The sequence below is a fragment of the Anopheles maculipalpis genome, chromosome 3RL (genome assembly GCF_943734695.1).
Source record: "Anopheles maculipalpis chromosome 3RL, idAnoMacuDA_375_x, whole genome shotgun sequence".
NCBI lineage: Eukaryota > Metazoa > Arthropoda > Insecta > Diptera > Culicidae > Anopheles > Anopheles maculipalpis.
In genome coordinates, this window is record NC_064872.1 from 57430757 (window position 1) to 57449522 (window position 18766).

Below are 18766 nucleotides of genomic sequence, written 5' to 3' on the forward strand. Positions count from 1 at the left end.
TTTGTGTTTGCAGGGACGACTGTGACAACATCGGTGGCCTCTACCGAGGGGACCTCGACCACAGCAACATCGTCGACGGCGACCACGACGACACCGTCCACAACAATGACCAAGCGAAGGATGACTAATCGCGACAACAAGCTCATGTCGGTGCTCCAAGCCCGCCGTACCGCACTGTCTCGGGACCGATGGCGCAAGGAGTACACCCAACATCCATCATCTTCCTCGCTAAAGGCTCGACAGCAGGCGAGCGTTGCGGGCAATCTGGTCGAAGATAGCAGCACGCCAGAATCGAACCTTATCGTACCGGTCAGCTCGTCGTCGTCCTCGTCCTCATCCGGTCGCATCGCTTCTGTCGATGAGTTTCTCGACACGGACGAATCGATCCACGGCATGTACGTGGTGAATCCGCGCACGGGCAAGATAGCTCTACAGCAGACGGGATCGAGCATTAAGCTAGCCAAAGAAACGAACAATTTCATCGCGGCCGTACCAGCGCCCGGTAATAAATCGCTTGAAATAACCAAGCTCATCTCGGCGAAAGGAGCCACCATCACCATTGCCCCACCGGTAACATCCACCCTTCCGACGACGCTTCACTCGGGCCGAAGTCTGTATCTGGAGACGCGCGGTAAGCGATTGCGCGATCGTAAAACCTTTCCTGCACTATCGACCGAACGATCGGTGGAAGAAAGCGATCTCATTCCGTATCAGTTCTTCGGACAGAAGCTACTGCCTGCCCATCACAAAGGGTTGGATGCACGCAATCAAGTCATCAACACACGACGGACGCATCTGAACAAGCTGAAAGAGGATGCACTAAGTGAGATGAATGATGCAAGCCTACCGAAACCGTCGACGGAGAAGAACAAGTTTTGGTCGAACCGCTATCAGTCAAGGAACGTTGTAGCCCTCAATAATTATCTACGCCGGGGAGGTTCCTTACCGATCACGACAACAACAGCAGTGACAACGACAACGAGCAGAAGTACCACTTTATATCCGTCGACAACGACTTACATCCTACAAGAAGCTGTTCCAGTACACTCGGATGCACTTACCAACTCCATGATCGCTTTCAGTAATCTGTCCGATGGGAATGAAGAGGACGAGAAGCAAGTCTTTTCACGCAGTGCAAACTTTACCACACCCAACAGGACTGATTCTGAGTCCAGATCGCCGAATGAAGCTGATCCAAAACCATCATTTGTAGAACCATTGGATAATATAGTACCTTCACAAACCGCTACCACCGAAATTCCGATCAAGTCTTTGGTCGAGGAGTATGCTGGACCAGCTGGATTGTATGGTTCTGGGCTCAGTTCCGGTATTTCTAAGCTGATCATCAACTACCCCGATGATGCAACTCCAGAAGACTTTTACCGACCATTGAACACCTTTGAAACGCACGCTCAAATTGTTAATCTCCAGGAGGCAACCGAAGATCCTGTACCAACGACTTCTGTCCCTGCTGTCGATGAGGACTACGAAACACCGAGGAATCTGGTGTCCATTCCGGACATTAATCAGATCTTCCGTAATCTTTCCACACCCACCACGACGGAGATGACGACCACGAGCACAACGCAAACAGCGCCCACCAGTACGTCAGCGACGGCTCCAGCACGATCACGTCTCAATACACGCGTTTACGTTCCCGTCAGTCGATCAACAACGACTCGTACGAGTACGACTCCTCGACCAACTACTACTACCAGTACCACCACCACTACTACGACTACTACCTCGATAACTACCACGGAACAGCCTGTGGAGGAAGAAACCGAACCACCAACGACGGTGTTGATTCTTACATCGAACCCTACCACAACGGAAGGAGCCATCCCTTCAACGTCTACTACGAACCCTTCCACCTCAACAGAAGCTCCCGCAACTTCCGCATTACCTTCGGTAACTGCTTCCGTCCCAGCGAGGACGACCACCTCAAGACACTTCAGGCCATCGGCTCCACCTACGGTAGCTTCCCCACCGAAACCGACCAGACCTACTATGAGTCCACCCGAGCACAGAACGGTTGCGATCTTTACCGGCCTTCGACCGAATCCACCCGATCCAACACCCATCAATGGAAGCGAAGTAGAGCCCGGATTCAATCCAATACTGTCTCACATTTTCCCGAAACTAGCTGGCCCCATACTGTCCACCCGCTCCCCAGCAAATCTCGACTTTTCGCTCACATTCACCTCACCGCCACCGGTCGATCATAGTTCCGGCACGAAGAAACCGGCTGTCTCGTTCGATGGTGTACTACTGCATCACAACAGTGACGTTGTGATTGAGATGCGCAAGATGAATACGGCCACCTTTGTGCTGGCCGGGCTTGGTATGCTCCCGATCGTCATCATCGTCCTGTACGTCATCAAGGCAACGGTGTTCAACCGCGAGAATAAGGTGTCGCACGATCTGGAACGATACATCCCGGATGGTCAGCCACCGATCAGTCCGGTGGTGAGGCTGGAACAGTCGGACACATCCAGCGCAACGGACGAATCTATCATGACTGAGCACGATTTTAATCGTGGTAATTTACGATTCAAGAGCCTGCTCGGCGAAGGTAACTTTGGTCAGGTTTGGAAAGCGGAAGCGGATGATCTGGCGGGACATCTTGGCACGACTCGCATCGTGGCGGTAAAGACGGAACGAAGCGATAATGGTCACGGTGATCTGAAGGCGGAAGCTGAGATTATGCGCAAGCTTGGATCGCATCCGAATGTGGTGACTTTGTTGGGAGCATGCCTGGAACAAGGTTTGTTGATGGATCCTTGCTATGGCTGTTTTGGTGGCTTCTAATACCTCGATGGGCTTTCTTTACTTTCAGATCCCCAACTGCTGATCATGGAGTACGCGATGCGTGGTCGATTACTATCGCTGCTAAGAGCGGCCCGAGGAGCAGTCAATGGATTAGCTCCCTCGGTGCACAATAATCGACCACCGATCATGCCACTGTCTCCGCGACGGTTGACCGGTTTCGCCCATGATATTGCCCGTGGCATGGAATACATTTCGGAGAAGAAGGTAATATCAAACCCGATCTCAACGTAGCAGTGGAAGAGATAACTTATTCGTTCCGTTTTCCGTCCATTCTATTGTAGATCGTACATCGTGATCTTGCCGCGCGGAACGTGCTCCTAGACCATAACGGTATCTGCAAGATCTGTGACTTTGGTATGTCGGTCGATCTGGAGAAGGTGAAATCGTCGCACGCGCAGATTCGAATGCCACGAAACCATCATCACAGTGAGTCGAGATTCAAGTTCGACCTCAGTGCCCGATCGTTCGGTATCGGTAGGCATCACAACCATGGACACGATCACAGTGGTACTCATGGAAGGCATGGTGGCGGTGGTGGTGGTGCGGGTGGTGGAAGCGGAGGTGGTCACAGCAATAGTCACGGGCATGATACGAAGAGTCGGCCAGCGCTGCCGATACGCTGGATGGCACCGGAAGCGTTACAGTATCACATATTTTCCCGCGAAACGGACGTTTGGGCGTTCGGCATTGTGCTGTGGGAGATTGCTACCTTAGGCATGTGTTGCTCTCCCTCAAAACAACACAGAATTAGCTGTCAAAGTAATTGCTTACTTATTTCATTCCACTCCAACAGGCTGTACTCCCTACCCGAACCTTTCCGGTCGTGAAGTGGTCCGAAGTGTTCCGAACGGTGCTCGCCCAGAAGTACCGGCCGACTGTCGACCGGAGCTGTACGATCTGATGCAGCGAACCTGGCGGAAGGACCCAAGGCAACGGCCAACATTTTCCGAGGCGCGCACCTGTCTCGCGAGGACACTCTGCCAGTGGCAGCTGGAGGACAACGATACCTCAAATACGTCCGAGTATCTGGACGTGAGCGGGTTCAGTGAAGATCTAGAACAGGGCATGGTGTACTTTAACCGACGAATATCGGAGTTTGAGTGTGAAATCTAAGGCCAGCTGGAAGATACGGTGTAGCGTTTTCCTGGTGAAAGCGTTCGCTTCGGAACTTCCCTGCCAAGCGGGCAATTACTAAGCTGAATTCTGTACATATCTAGGCTCTCTGTGTTTTGTGTTTTACATTAGCCCAACAAGCAATCATCGTCATCCCTTTGTTTTGTCATTCATCGCGTGTGTACGATGTGCGCGGGACTCGGTCGCGTATATTTGTGAGTGTGTTAATACATTAGACATCTCGATTAAATTATCTCTCCATTGGTAGTGCGTAGGGAAGTGTAGTGACAATACTACTTTGGGATAGCTTTCTAATACGCTACACGTAGCCAAACAATTGCACTGATATAGGAAAAAGTGGAAACGCTACGCATACAGCATTACTTTAAAGCACATATTATATGGCGGTAGACGTATCGCAGCAAGAGCCTGTTGAAGTGATAGCGAAAAGCAATTTAATGCACCGTATAGCAGTAGTAGCATGTACGTCTCCATTAGATGGTTTTGTTTTGTTATGTACATTGTGAGAAATGTAGTAGCTTTGAAGATTTAGACGTAAGCTTGTCCTTTGTACTTTGCCTTTAGAAACAGACCCGCTCCTTCTTTCCGATAGTTGATAGGATTATTTTATTTGTAATATTTTATACGTTTGAGGCTGCACCACCGCTTTTGACGGGTGGGCGCACGGTAAGTAAGCACGAGAGAAGCAACGAGAATGGGAAAGAGTAGGGGAAGAAAATATAAAGAAAAAAATGAAATAAAAAGTTTTGATGTTTTGTGACTATACCAGTTGGGTGATCGATTTGATTGATTTGTTTTATCCGAAAAAAGTTTAAGAATTTTTAATGATTTTACGCAAAAGATAAAAGCAGCGTCTTAGGCGTGCTTTAACAATATTTATTGAAGAATCTTAAAATCTTCAGAATCTTAATCTTTGTTATTTTCAAATAATCATCAAAAGAAGGAAATAGTAGATACACATAAAATACTTCGAGGTGAAATCTATGGCTTGTTAAAAAAAATATATTAAAAATGACGGATGATCGACTAAATCCGATCCACGAATAATTGCTCTTCTCTATTATTTGTTTTGATGTGTTTATCTACAGACGTAGACCTAATTATTGCAAGATTAGATTGTCGATTGTCAAATTGCGACAACACTTTGAGAAGAAGTGTGAGTTTTAAAACATTCAAATATTCAGGCTAGTAATTTATTAAAATTACAGTAAGATCTATTAAACCCACCAGCAATATGTAAGCCAATTTATCATCTGAAATTTTAATTGTATCGAAACTGTGAAAGATCATATTGAATCGGATAGTTTTGTGTTAACACATATGCTAGGTGAATTTGTGAAGAGTATTTTCAACTCATTTGTGGAGTTATCGAAGCTCTGACAAAACGTAAATGGAGATATTATTATGTCCTTATCGTACATGTGGTGGAAATTGACTATGGATTTAGTTATAACAAGATTTCAATTTTAAGGCCTTTTTGGTTCACACCTTTTTCGTATTAATTTCATTTAATAATCAAAAAGGAAATTGTGTCTTATTTGAGATGTTAGTAGCTGGTAGCTGTCTTTTTCCCATAATAATGTTCTGTGTATCCCAAGGACAATTTCCTCAAATAATGTTTATCCTATCTAGAAATTTGTTTTGTGCTTTTCCCTGCATGTTTGGCAATGCATCGAGCTTTTTCGCCAGTTTCGCAGGTATTTTTGTTTTCGTCTCGCATTTTTGAGGGTTACCCGGGGTCCTTTTGATATTTAAATATCGTTCGAAAAAACTGTTTTTTTTTGTTAATGTATTGTAATAAATTATTTGAACCGGAGCACTAACCAATTCTTTCTATACGTTGTTTCAAAATCATGCTACAGCTACAGCCAGTTTCTGCACCTTTAAAAACATACGGACAGTGCGGTGGTAAATCATCATCCTAACATATTAATAAATAAAAAAAATTTTTAAGCATTTTAATAGAAGTTGTAAAAATATTTAAACATAAATATTTTTTCTGCTGTTTTAATATAACAGGTCGTAACCACATTGTTGCTACTTCTTCTTCTTGGTTTCACGACCTCTAAGATCACGCCAGCCATCGAATGGCTTACTAAGACTTGCCCGATAACCACGTAGTTGTATAGTCAGTCCTCACTACGGCGATTTGAGCACAGTCTTACGGGATGGGATTTGAATCTCGGTCCTACCGTTTGAAAACCTGCGCTGTTGTCGCCTATACCACCAGGCCGCTCCTGTGGTTGTCACTTCGAATACGTGTTCAAAAATAATGGAAATATATGCAATTTTATTCTTTTAATCTTGCTTTATCTATATCTTTTTTATTGTAAAAAGTTTTAAAAACTACTATAAAAATATCTGGCAACTGGCAAAAAACTGTGGGGCGACAACATATATAACTAGAAATCATTATAAATATCACTCGACGACACCAAAAACAAATTGAGAAACCGCCAAAAGATCATGGGAGATATTAAAAAAATATGGGAAAGCGTAAAATACCCGGTAGGTAAGTAAAAATATATGAAAAAGAGTAAGAAACCAACAGGGATATTCTGTAATGAAAAAAAAATTTAGCATGTGAGTTTTTAGAAGTGGAAAAATCAAAAGATTTTAGCGATAGCATATTCCAGCAACGAGAAGACAAGTAGAAATTAGACGAAGTATTTTAATATTATCTACAGATTTAGCCAAAATGTTTTTCTTTAAAAGCACATTGCTTATCGACATTTTTGTAAAATAAAAAATAGTTTATAAAAAAAAATGTAGCAGATCGACCATTTTTTCCCAAAAGCTTAAAAGCTCACGATCGCGATGAAACTTATAGCGCCATCTGTTGCATAATTAAATAAATGCTTGGCATTTTTCTTCACAGTGAGTTACAGAAAAACATACATAAGCATACATGCTATAAATTACATTTACAATTACATTGAATGAAAATTCCTAGAAAAAACTTAAGCCATAACCTGTAAAAATATTTCATACATTGACCTTTAACTTAGAGTTAAATTTGAAATTGCCTAGAAATGCAAGTGTCAAATGTATAAACAGTAATTTTATTTTCATTGCAAAACTATAACATTACTTCAGGAATATTTTACTCCTTTACTTCTACCGTCTTCGAGCTTCTGCAACATCTTTCTGCAATGCTAAACATCATTGTATCATTTGCAAATTTTCCCTAAACCACTCTCATCCTATCACCAACGGGCAATCATTCCTCGCTTAATCTGCTCGATCCCCCGCTGCTGTTGTTGTTCTGCGGTTAACGACGATGACAACGACGACGACCACGATAAAGACCACTCGAATAACCAGCTCGAACCGCGAAAAGGGAAGGCCGAGGCAGAAGCGACCGAACCGGGCCTAAGCTGTCGGACGTGTAGCACCGTGAAACTGTGTCAATGACCGAGTGAAAAGGAAAAGATACCAGTTCCCCCTGTTCCGTATGTAGGTCTGTCACTTTTCCTTATTTCGCTGCAGAACAGATGCGGGTGATGCGTGCAACAAGGGCACGGGACGGTGATGATTCGTCGACCCTTCTGCTGATTCCTATCGAGCCAGAAGCCGGTTTTTTGGATCTTTGGTTTTTTTTGGGGCGAGAAGAACATCTTCACAACCGACGCGGGGTTTTAAAGAGCTTCGATCCTGTCCTCAAGAGGTGCGTACTGCTTCGTACAGAACTATACGAAAGACCTCATTTTGTTAGTGGTTCGATGAACTGTTTTTTTTCTGTTGGTTGACTGTTGATGGCCAGATTTGAATGGTCTTATCATGCAGCTAAGCCTTTCTCCCTAAGTCACCCGTCCCGCAGTCTGTGTATCGGCACACCAATCTGATTTGATGATGTTTCGAAATTTCGAACGCTCATTTACCGTCCATCGAATAACCTTGACTGATATTTAAATGATCTTTCTCTCAACCACGCTGGCTCACTCTGCGTGTGTGTTTGTGCGTGCGTGTGCGTATCGGCCACCTGCGCTCGGCAGGTTCAACAGAGCTAGTAATGATCACCCCACAGCCCTCCAATTCACGGTGGTTCGTTAGTGCGACCGTCAAACGGTACGAAAAACCGTTTCCAAATCTTTGAAAAATGCTTCCTTGGCTTTGGAGGGTGTGTGTGTGAGGCCGTATGAGCATGTGAATGTATTTTTCTTTTCCTTTTGTTTTTCTCTCTCCCTCTCTCTCGATCTGTTTCTCTTCATCATTTCAAAAAGTTTTCGAAACCGTTGTCTTAAAACCGTGGAAGTCAACCAATGTTTTGGAGCTGTGTCTGGTCTATGTTTAAAACATGAAGAGACCGACACGATGTTGAAGTAGCAATATATTACACGTGCAAAAAACAAGAAATTCATTCGCAATCATGATTCCCCGGCCTTATGAAATTTACCGTTTTATGTGAAAATGGTAAATGATTTTGGCATGCAAGCGATTACACAACTTTTATGTTACAATTTTCATCATTGCATGCTGCTGTAGTTATTTTTATTAAAACGAAAAAATACTATAAATTCAGTGATAGAAGGCAGCATTTTTTCATCCATTAGAAGACATACGCTATCGATTGTAAATCGGTCAAAGGTTTGCGAGCCAAACCACTGCATAAAACAACAAATAATTAAAATTAAAAAATAAATTAGTACAATCTTCATTATATCTATCTCCTGCTAAGATAAGATAAAAGACAGGTGATTTATACCGTTTGCTTCCTTCTTCTCCTCACCAAAGTACCTTTAAGAGAAGCCATGTGCGATGTTACTGGGCATGCGGTTCAATAATTTTCATGGATTAAGCCGTCCGATACATTTCACTAACCTACCTTGCCAAATAATAAATCTCTCACGACACGTGATAAGTTTGCCCACGCTGCAGGATTTCTGTAAACTATTTTTTCGATTTCTAAAATCTACCCACAAGCTAGTTTAGGCACAATTTACTGGCTACATACCGAGTATCCTCCCACAAAATTAGCAACTAAACAATAATCCCCAACACCGTTACAGCCTCTCGAAAGGGTCAATTGATGCGGAGTGGTTTTTTTTTAGCCTCTCAAACAGTTTACAATTTATTCATCTAACCAAAGCGAGACCCAGAGAACGCTTGCCGAACGGTACTCAATTTCAATAGGACCGAAATTTCGAGTCACTGTCGTGGTGGGTTGAAATATTTTGTCGTTTGCAAACAGTCGTCGAATAACTCCAATCTCCCAATTTTCTGCGACTACTTCAACAAGGTGACCTACAAATGTCATACAACGCGTCACCAAAGCTGCTGGAGTGGTGCTTTTTGGGTATTGTTTCTTGTGTTTGCTTGGAGTTTCGGGAGGTAAACACGGTGATGTAGAAATGGAGCAGATATCCGAAAAGAATGTTATGGGAAAATCGGTACAAGAAGCTTTGTGTTCCTACAGTATTTTGGATGTATTGGGTTGATCAAACAGTAGGAGGGAAAGGAGAAAAATGTGTACTAAATATTTGGGGAATATTAATAATATGGATTATTTCAAGTACGAATTTGACTTACTGCTTAAACCACGAAAAATATGGTTTGGTTTATCTGTAATGACAGCTACATTAATTGTTTGCCATGAAGAAGGGAGTCCTTCTGACCAGGGAGAATTATATATTTGAGCATCCATGTTTAGTTTACCTATTTATGAAGCTCAAAATAAAATATTTATTTTATTTATTTACTTACAATTAATTATGACAAATATTGATTTAACCCTGGATTTTGAGTCAACTTGAAATTTGAGTGTATAAGAGGTACAACAGAACAGACAGATTACTACAAAACAGAAACAACACCAAGTTGCATAAGCAATATCAATAGCTCTTGATTAAAAATGGCTTCAAAGGAAATAATATTAGTAACGGTTAGAATACAGTCCAGCTCTTTTATTTCTGATCTTTTTGTAAAATTCTTTTAAGATGGCCACATCACGCCTTCTAAGTCTACTTTCTTCAGTCCTATCAAATCAAATAATGGTTTTACATCTACCTGAATTGCAGTGAACTATTTCATCAACCCATTCCTCAATCCCAACAGGGAGCATACATATGTGTGTTTGTAGTTTGCTTCACTTGAAAATCAAACTCCCAAAGCTCAATATGGACACTCCCATCTTCCCTTTTCGATGCCATCTTCACATTCTCAACCATTCTGGGATTTTGTCTGGTTAGCGAAAGAAGGGAAGCAATCGTAGTTGCTGCTGTTGCTTTTGCTGTTGTTGATGCCGAGATGCTTTTCTCTAGGTCACGGACGTCACGGATCATACGGTGCCTCGAAGTGGTTGGCCGCCACGCACATTCCAAGATGGAGTGGATTGGGGGTAAAAGCCCAACAAAAGAGAGAGCCGACGCAACTCGTACTGAGCGGACACGACTTTCCCGAGCCCTGGCCCCCGCGAAAGAGAAAGAGAGAGAGAGAGAGAGAGTCTGGTCTGCCGTTTAACATGCGTGAGATCGTCGAGAGAAACGTATCAGGAGAAATGTTCGGTACGCAGGCGAGCTCTCGCGATCGCAACTCCCCACAGCAAAGGATCAGTCCGGGAATGTGTTTTCAATCCAGTACGAAACTTCCAACCGTTCGGCCGTGTTTCGGTTGCCGTGTGGTGCTTTTGAACAACCAACAGCAAGGGCGGATTTGTGTTTGTGTGTGGTAGTGCTGTGTATCGCAAGAGAAAGGTTTTCTATTGATTATTATTTTAAGGTTTATTTTTTCCTGTGCTTTTGAGTAACAATGTTCAGTGAAGTAAATGGTTCTCGGCGTTAAGATGTTGTGTTTCAAGTTTGCCCTATCCAATCCCCTCATCAAACCTTCACACGCGAATGGCGACGATGGCTATGTAATTGGTGGTGCATTCGGATGTGCAGCAAACTGGCACAGGTGTTGCGTTCCCGGTTCTTCCCCCTTGTTGCAATTGTATTTAGTGTATCTGTTTGTGTGTTTGAGTGTCTGTGAAGTGCGTGTGTGCATAAGCATAAAACGAATTTCGATGTACGATCAGTCGATCCGTTTTGCAACGGCCATGTTCCAGCATAGAAACCTTAGTGTTTCTATCGTAGTGTTTCCGATTGGTAGCAGAAAGCAAACTTAGTACTGCTCGATTACTACATGACACATTCCTCGTGAAGAATCATTCGATCATCGTCTAGTTGTGCGAAATTAAAATACTGTTCCATTCCTTTCTCCAACGCTTTCTGTTGCCTCCGAACGGTCACCAAAGTGTTGCAATCGAATGAGGTTAATCAAAGCAAAACTGTGCCAAATTGCGAGTTTGAACTGTTTTCTGTTGCTTTTTCCTGTTGTGTCTCTCCCTGTTCGCCGCTTTTCTTACAGTTTGTTTTCCGGGATGGCAAGGTGAAGGTGTGTGTGTGTGTGTTTCCGGTGCTCAGAAAAAAAACGAGATAGAAGTAAAATTTATTACTATTACACGTGCTCTTTTTCGCGCTGGAAAAAGTCTATCCGTAGGTCAACTAAAATGGACCGGATGAATGATGATGGATGGATGGGAAGGTTGGGAACAAATTGTGTCAATTTGCAGTGTCAGGGTGTTGTGATATTGCGAGATATTTCGAGCTATTGCTGAATCAATCACAATCATTCCGGGAACGTTTGCCTTAATTTATCGAAAACCCGACAGTTGAAGGGAAGGATTGCTCACATTAGTTTGATCTTCAAACACTATCTTTTTTATTTAAAGTTTTTCATAGCGTTATTGTTAAAAGTTTCAAAATTGTAGCAAAGTTGTCGTGCTGCAAAAAATTAAGAAATGATTATTCAGGCTAGAAGGTTGCGAAAATTCTAATTTAGATCATAAAAGCAGTAAATTTTGGTTTGGATTTGAATTATTCGAATCCGCCCTGAGAGTAAAATATTATTATTTCTACATTTTATTTCTTTCTATTTTAGCTATTATTCATTTTTTGACAAAAGTTTATATTTTACAATAGAACTATGCTGAAAATATAGTTATTTGAAATAATTTAAGTTGAATCAAATTAATTACTCGATTAATAGGAATTTCCAAAAATTCTTTTAAACGAATTTTAATTAAACGTTGCTAATTTATTAATCCATTTTTGCCATTTATGTCAATAGATATAAAAGCTTCCGGTAGGAGAAAATTCAGATAGATCCATTCATCGCGCTAAGTACTATAATTCATTAGAAAAACTGATCTAACTAAGTGCATAATTTCTTTAAAAAAATTTAAAAGCACGAAAATTAAGATTCACTTAAAAAAGGAAAATTAATGACAAAACGATCAATACTTTGAGCATTTTTTCCTTGTTAATGCCTACTAAAAATCTTCATTTAAGCAAATTGCATTATAATTTGTTGTTTTTATCTTCCCATTTTGCCCTTTCACATCAAAATTCGTACCTCACAGCCATCCCAGCCGTGCCAACGCTTGCCTCGTTTGTTAATCAAATTTTAAACCACAAATTGTTTGCGTACTAATAATATTGAGCTTTCAACAGCTCCAACCCACAACAAGCGTTTGCCGCGAATTAACACGGAGAAAGCACCGACAGGTTCAAGTCAAAACCGTTCATTATATTCCCGCAGTCGAGTCCGCATTAGGGTGGCTGGCGAAACGTAAATATCATTTAGTATGATTGCTTGTAAAAACCTTCGAAGAAAAAGAACAGTGGCACCTCGGCACACACACACACGCACACACACGAAAAGAGGAAGAGCCAAACCCTCAGCGGTGGTCAAACAGCCACCGCTCTACACAGCCGTATTCGGGTTCGTGTCTTAATTTCCCGTTCAAATCTTGCGTTTCGAGCACTCCGGCGATCATGGTGCGCGGCGGAGTGCTTAACCCTTCAAATTTCCCTTCAGGGGCGCGGGAGGGGACATGATTGTGTGTGCGTTGTTCCGAGTGCTGACAGCACGACGGATTCACCTTGCAGCTCGGGAGAAGGGTACGGCGCGCTACTGAACCGGTGGTTAGCATTTTTCAAGTTCATTGCACTTGCGCGGTTTATTGCCCATTGGGTTGGAGGGTTTTTGCTGCTGTTGCTTTTTTCTGTGTTGTTGGTGCAGTGTTACCCGCTTCTGCTGCTCGATGTGGTTGCTCCTGCTGCACAGGAAAAACAACAATCTTCCGTAGCAGAAGCCAACCACCGCACTAAGCCACCGTTTCGGGGGAGTGTTTGCTTTTCTTTCCCCTCCTGTTACACGGTACGGTTTGCTGTCAAGTGTGTTTGTGTGTGTAATTAATGCTGTAAGAAATTCTCACACGACAAATTGCAGCACGTGAAATTGCGGTGTGTTTTGCCACTACGTTTGATGCACAGACAGATTCAATTAAAAGCCTCATTGATGGGCTAATATTCTGCATCGGACGATGATAAACGTGATGTCGTGGCAGTGAGTGAGAAAGTTTAGCTCTTTAAAGGGAGAGAATCAGTGCTTTAAAATTCAATATTAAATCATCATTCAAATTAAATATAAATAGATTGTTGAAATGGAGGCAACCGAATGTTTTTTTTTGAGCTAACGTGCTAAATTACACTGTGTGGAAGATATTTTACACTACATTCCAAAGCATAACTGAACTATTATTGTGTGGATTATTCTGAGCAAAACTTCTAGTACATTTTACCCATTGCCAATTTGTAGTCAAAATTCTAAAATTTAGTTCATTAATTTGCCTCCCTCAGAATTATAGACCTATCAGTCTACTGACCTGTTTAGGCGAAATCTTTGAAAATTTTATAGAATATCGATTATCGTTGCACATAAACAACAACAGCATAATACTATCAAGTCAATTTGGATTCCGACCATCTATCTCAACCACTAATCAATTACATAGAATAACAAACACTATCAGACACAGCAGACAAAACAGGAAATCAACAGGAGTAGTGCTACTCGATACAGAACAAGCGTTTGATTCCATTTGGCACCAAGGACTAATATTCAAACTTTAATTAATAACATAGATTCATTTATCTCAAATCGGTGTAAGAAAATACACATCGCAAATTCAACATCAAACCCCTACACCCCATCGACAGGGGTACCGCAGGGAAGTGGCCTGTCCCCACTGCTGTTTAATATTTACAAGTCAGATATTCCAATCATGCTGAATTACGGACAATGCTTTTACGCTGATGATGTCGCACTATCTACATTAGCAAAAAACCCGAAGACGGTGATTAAAACACGAAATAAAGCCCTTATAAGGTACTCTAAATTCTGTAAACAGTGGAAACTTTATGTTAACGGCGCTAAATCTGAAGCCATATTCTTTATAAGATGCACCAGCTCCCGCAAACTTCCTTGCATGAATTTAAAAATTAACGGTAACGAAATTGCATGGTCAAGCTAGATTAAATACTTTTATTTGGACTATTTCTCGATAGAAGGTTGACATAGAAAACCCACATAGAAAAAATAACCATGAAATGCGAAAAAATATTTAATACCCTATACTGCTTCTTCAACAAAAAATCCAAACTTTCATTCCATAACAAATTGTTATTATACAAATCATTAGTTCACCCAATCATAACTTATGCATCACTAGCATGGTCAAACTGTTCTCCAGCACACAAATTAAATCTGCAAAGATCGCAAAACAAATTTTTAAAAGCCATTCTCAAATTTCCCCCTTGGTACAAAACGTATACACTTCACTTAGAATGTAACTTACCCACCATAGAGGAAATGTTGAAAAAACAAAAAACAAAAAGCAGCATATGATGCCAAGTGCCTTTCCAGCACGGTGAAAATGCTAAGAGATTTGCCCTCTTAAGCTAGTAGTTTGTAAGCGTGTCGTCTAAAGTAATTGTTAATATTTGTTTAAATTAAGTGCTAGCAATAAGAATAGGTTAGAAACGATAGCTTAAGTTTTCTTTCAACTCAAGAATTTTTCAATTTCCAACACTTTTTTTTCCTTAACATAAAAAAAAACACTCAATCGCCAATCAGCCACGTTGCTAATAAGGTAAAATGCCAATGAGGAGAGAAGATGCATTCGTACCCATTAATATGAAGATCACAGCCACTAGTGTAAGATTAAATTTGTTAAAATGGAAATATACTTGACTAACTAAAAAAAAGTTCATTAAAGTACAAAGTAATTCACACAATTTTCTACAGATGAAAAGAGAGCCACGATTTAGAAAGTTTTGCTAGGCAAGAAATAATCTTCAATCGTAATTGAATCGCGATTCACAAATTGAAATCGCCTTTCGAATGATACAGGTCTGATACTGGTTCTTGAGTTGTCCTATATTCGTTTACATCGCAAAGGCATGAATTTCATGATTTCTATTTGGAGATGTAGAACTGAAAATAATACATTTCTTTACAATTTCATGATAGGCCGTTTGATAAGCTTGATTTAATCATCGTATGAAAAGCTGATTAATCCCACTATCGACAACTGCCTCTTTCAAACAATATTATTTTTATGTTTAATTTATTTCACATTTCTCCTCGCCATCAGGATGAGCTTTTGAATTATTTCAGCACGCTAGTTTCTATTGCTTTGCTGCTAGCAGGGGTTGCACCGTTACATATGCATCTGTTTTGAATACTTCTTTATGCAAATTGGAAATAAATGTTGCAATATTTTGGCTTATGAGCTACACAGCAATTTATAAACCCTAATAAAACGGCTCAATATTACTCGTTATTGAATTGGAACTTTGTTGGGTAATTATTTGTAACATTTAATCAAAAGTGTAAAAATTTAACAGTCAACCCTCTTGATACGATTTATTCAAACCAAATTTTGAAAGTACTTATTGATAGATAGAAAATAATAGATAGATAGATAATCAATTATACATTATGGTAATGTCTATTGAGGTGACAATGACGCCGGTCTTCATCACGGCAGGGCCGGGGTTTAAATCTTATTTGGACTGATCCCCCGTAGTGAGGTCTGACTATCCAACTACGTGGTATCAGCAAATCTAGTAAAAGTTACTTAGATGGCCAGCGTGAAGATCGTTAAACAAAGCAAGAAGAAAAGGTGATGAGAATGTTCCATTTTTTCGGAACGGAACGGAACGGAACTGGTTAGTTTACAGAGAGGAACGAAACGAACCTGGTAGGATCTTTGAACCTACTTCAACAAAAAATGAATTGCGTCACAATGTATATGTAGGAGTTGTCAGTCTAGTCTTCTCGTCTATCTAACAATTGTTCCACAAAAAATATTGTTCACCTTATTTCTTCTTCTTGGCTTAACGACCTGCTAAGTCGTGTCGGCCATCGAAAGGCTTACTAGACTTGCTGGATATTACGTAGTTGGATAGTCACAGTTCTCAATACGGGAAATACGAGGGGACGAGCTGCATGAGATTAACTTTATTTTACAATACCCTAATAGTACAAGCATCACTGCTGCTTTGCTACTTTAGGCGTTGCTTTTGTTGAAATATAATGGAGCTTGGATATAGGAAACAAGCATTAAAAAAATGGATAAATACCATGGTTTAACATTCCAATGGATAGAGCAATGTGGGAGAAAAAACCCTACTTTGTGATTTAATTTGAACCTAGGTTCGATCGTTGCAATAAAGGAACGGAACGAACCTAATAGGTGTCAGAAGGGAATTCTCATCACTAATGAATTTTCCTTTTAAAATAAAAAGGCACCACATAGTCCAAAAATTAGAAATGAATGTTTGGAGAGCTGTAATACTCAAATATAAATAATTTTATTAATGAAAATAACCCAATTGCGTGAGCTAAAGTATTTACTGTTTGCCATTAAGAACAGGCCATCTAATCTAGTTGGGAGAGCAAGACTTAGAAGCTCCTAAGGGGTTCAAATCATCGTTCCATCCAAGTCACAGATAGTAAAGGTGGACAAATCATTGAAAAACTCAAAAATAAAGAAATAGCGTCTTCCACCGCTAAAACATCATATCTTTCCCACTTCAAAACCGACAAACTTCAATAATCATAATTCAGTTCACCCTTACATCCCGATGCACCCTGACCTGCAACGACACAGATACGTTTTCACGCCCGGCAAAACGAGACCAAACCAACCAGCGCGTAACCGACTCGCTCTAGAGGATGCAGGAAGACCTGGTCTGTGGTTGTGGCGTTTTATTTTTTCTTCCATTTATTCCTACGTTGGCTTCACGGCTTCGCTGTACACTTGTTTCAAAACACAACTTGATCGTACGAGCACGTAACGTGCTCACGTAAAGGAAGCGAAGCAGCGCACTTCTGCATATCAAGCATGCCCTCACACACGGGGCACCGTACCTGCCCAGGTACGATCCGATCAGAATTAAGCCAACGCCAAAATTACCCAATCCGAATTGCACTGGCTGGGTGTGTATGCAGCAGGAAGTTTAAATGCTCACCGTGGCGTACCACGCCACGGCCATCGTAAATATGCGCAACCATCCACCGCACCGGGTCCGGGTGCGACACCAGTCCGCAAAGCGTGTGGCGTCAGTTGGCGCATAATTTTCGATTCCATTCGGTCGCTTCATTTCGGCCGCTCGCCACTTCCTCACGAAGCAAAGCCAACGGCAGTCAGTGCGGAAGCGAGCCGTACACCGTTTGTGTAACGTGCTTCGGGTGGCAGAGACTCGTGATAAGCATTCGCCAGTGCTGAAATTGTCGTCCTGTCGAGTGGTCCAGCACCAGCTCGTAGATTGTGGCAAGTAATTTTCACTTTACGATCTATTAAAAAACTCGCACGCACACATACACACATTGGATCACTTTCCAATTGGTCCAGTTTTTTTTTTGTTGTTGTAACAGTTTTGTTTGCACCATTCCCGGGTTAAGTTTTTAGTCGATTTCCTGTTAAATAAATCATCCAGCTGAAACCGCAAAACAAGCCACAGCTCGCGGTCCCGGGGGTTTGCGTTAATTAGAAAGCCCGACAAATGTCAACGCCGGGGCGGGAAAAGGGAGGATCAGAGAGCAGGGTGTGGTTTAGTGTTTGGGGTAGGTTAGTTTTGCTGCTGCTCTTGAGAAGGGAAATTCATGCCCGATGGACACGTTGGACATCATCACCGCCAACCCACGAAGCAAACAACCTGCTCGATCTATTTACCCACGTGATGATATCAGTTGACTTGCGGTGAGAGCGGTAATCGGATGCGTGTGACAAATCACTGACCAGCTGGAATCGAAAGTGTGACTGCTTCCGTTCGATTTTCCTTCTATCGTCTGCGACTAGCACAATCGCTTTGGTTGTTAATTAGCGGCTAGCAATTCTGTACCAATTCAATCAAAGCCCACTTAGTTACGGAACTGGGTCTTGTGGTATGAAAGTTGGCAAGATCCTGATTGAAAGCCCATGGAATGATATATTTAATGGTGAATCATGTTTAAATTATATTGAATGAGTTGATTTCTCAAGCAAACGTTGTGAAACGTTACCTTGAGGATTTATCGATATTTTTTCTTCTCTTGGCGGTTCCTGAAAATTTAGTATTAAATCAATCATTTTTGTCTGTATTACAAAAGAACTTGTCCGTTATGGAAATTGTTTAAAAGATAGCCTTATTTCTTCGTTTTCCGTTTTATTAATGTTTTGAAGATAGTCTTCAATATTTTATTTAGAAAAGTTCCTGTCTCAATTAAAAATACTTCGCCACAAATTCTTCATTTTTAAACTATACATTACAGGTATTAACAGGTTGGCTGATAAGTCCCCGGTCTAACAAAGAAAAACACATTTTTTTGTCAAAATTCGTTTTTATTATTCAACATAGTATTCAAGAGCGATACAACGATTATAACGACCTTCCAATTTTTTGATACCATTTTGGTAGTACTCCTTCGG

The 18766-nt window shown here is 41.3% G+C and overlaps 3 protein-coding genes across 4 annotated transcripts in view; 2 read left to right on the forward strand and 1 right to left on the reverse strand.

Moving 5' to 3' along the window:
- LOC126563519 (mucin-5AC) overlaps positions 1 to 3945 on the forward strand; it is a 68250-nt gene extending 64305 nt beyond the window's left edge. Inside the window, exons 2-5 of the mRNA XM_050220164.1 lie at positions 14 to 2767; positions 2840 to 3036; positions 3114 to 3546; positions 3626 to 3945. Of these exons, the coding sequence (XP_050076121.1) occupies positions 14 to 2767; positions 2840 to 3036; positions 3114 to 3546; positions 3626 to 3945 (3704 nt within the window). The remainder of the gene's footprint in view (positions 1 to 13; positions 2768 to 2839; positions 3037 to 3113; positions 3547 to 3625) is intronic.
- LOC126561246 (inositol 1,4,5-trisphosphate receptor) overlaps positions 1 to 18766 on the forward strand; it is a 437037-nt gene that overhangs the window by 199678 nt on the left and 218593 nt on the right. The window lies entirely within an intron of this gene.
- The window catches only part of LOC126561609 (protein wech), a 374746-nt gene that overhangs the window by 100948 nt on the left and 255032 nt on the right, over positions 1 to 18766 (reverse strand). The gene's annotated exons all lie outside the window — the stretch shown is intronic.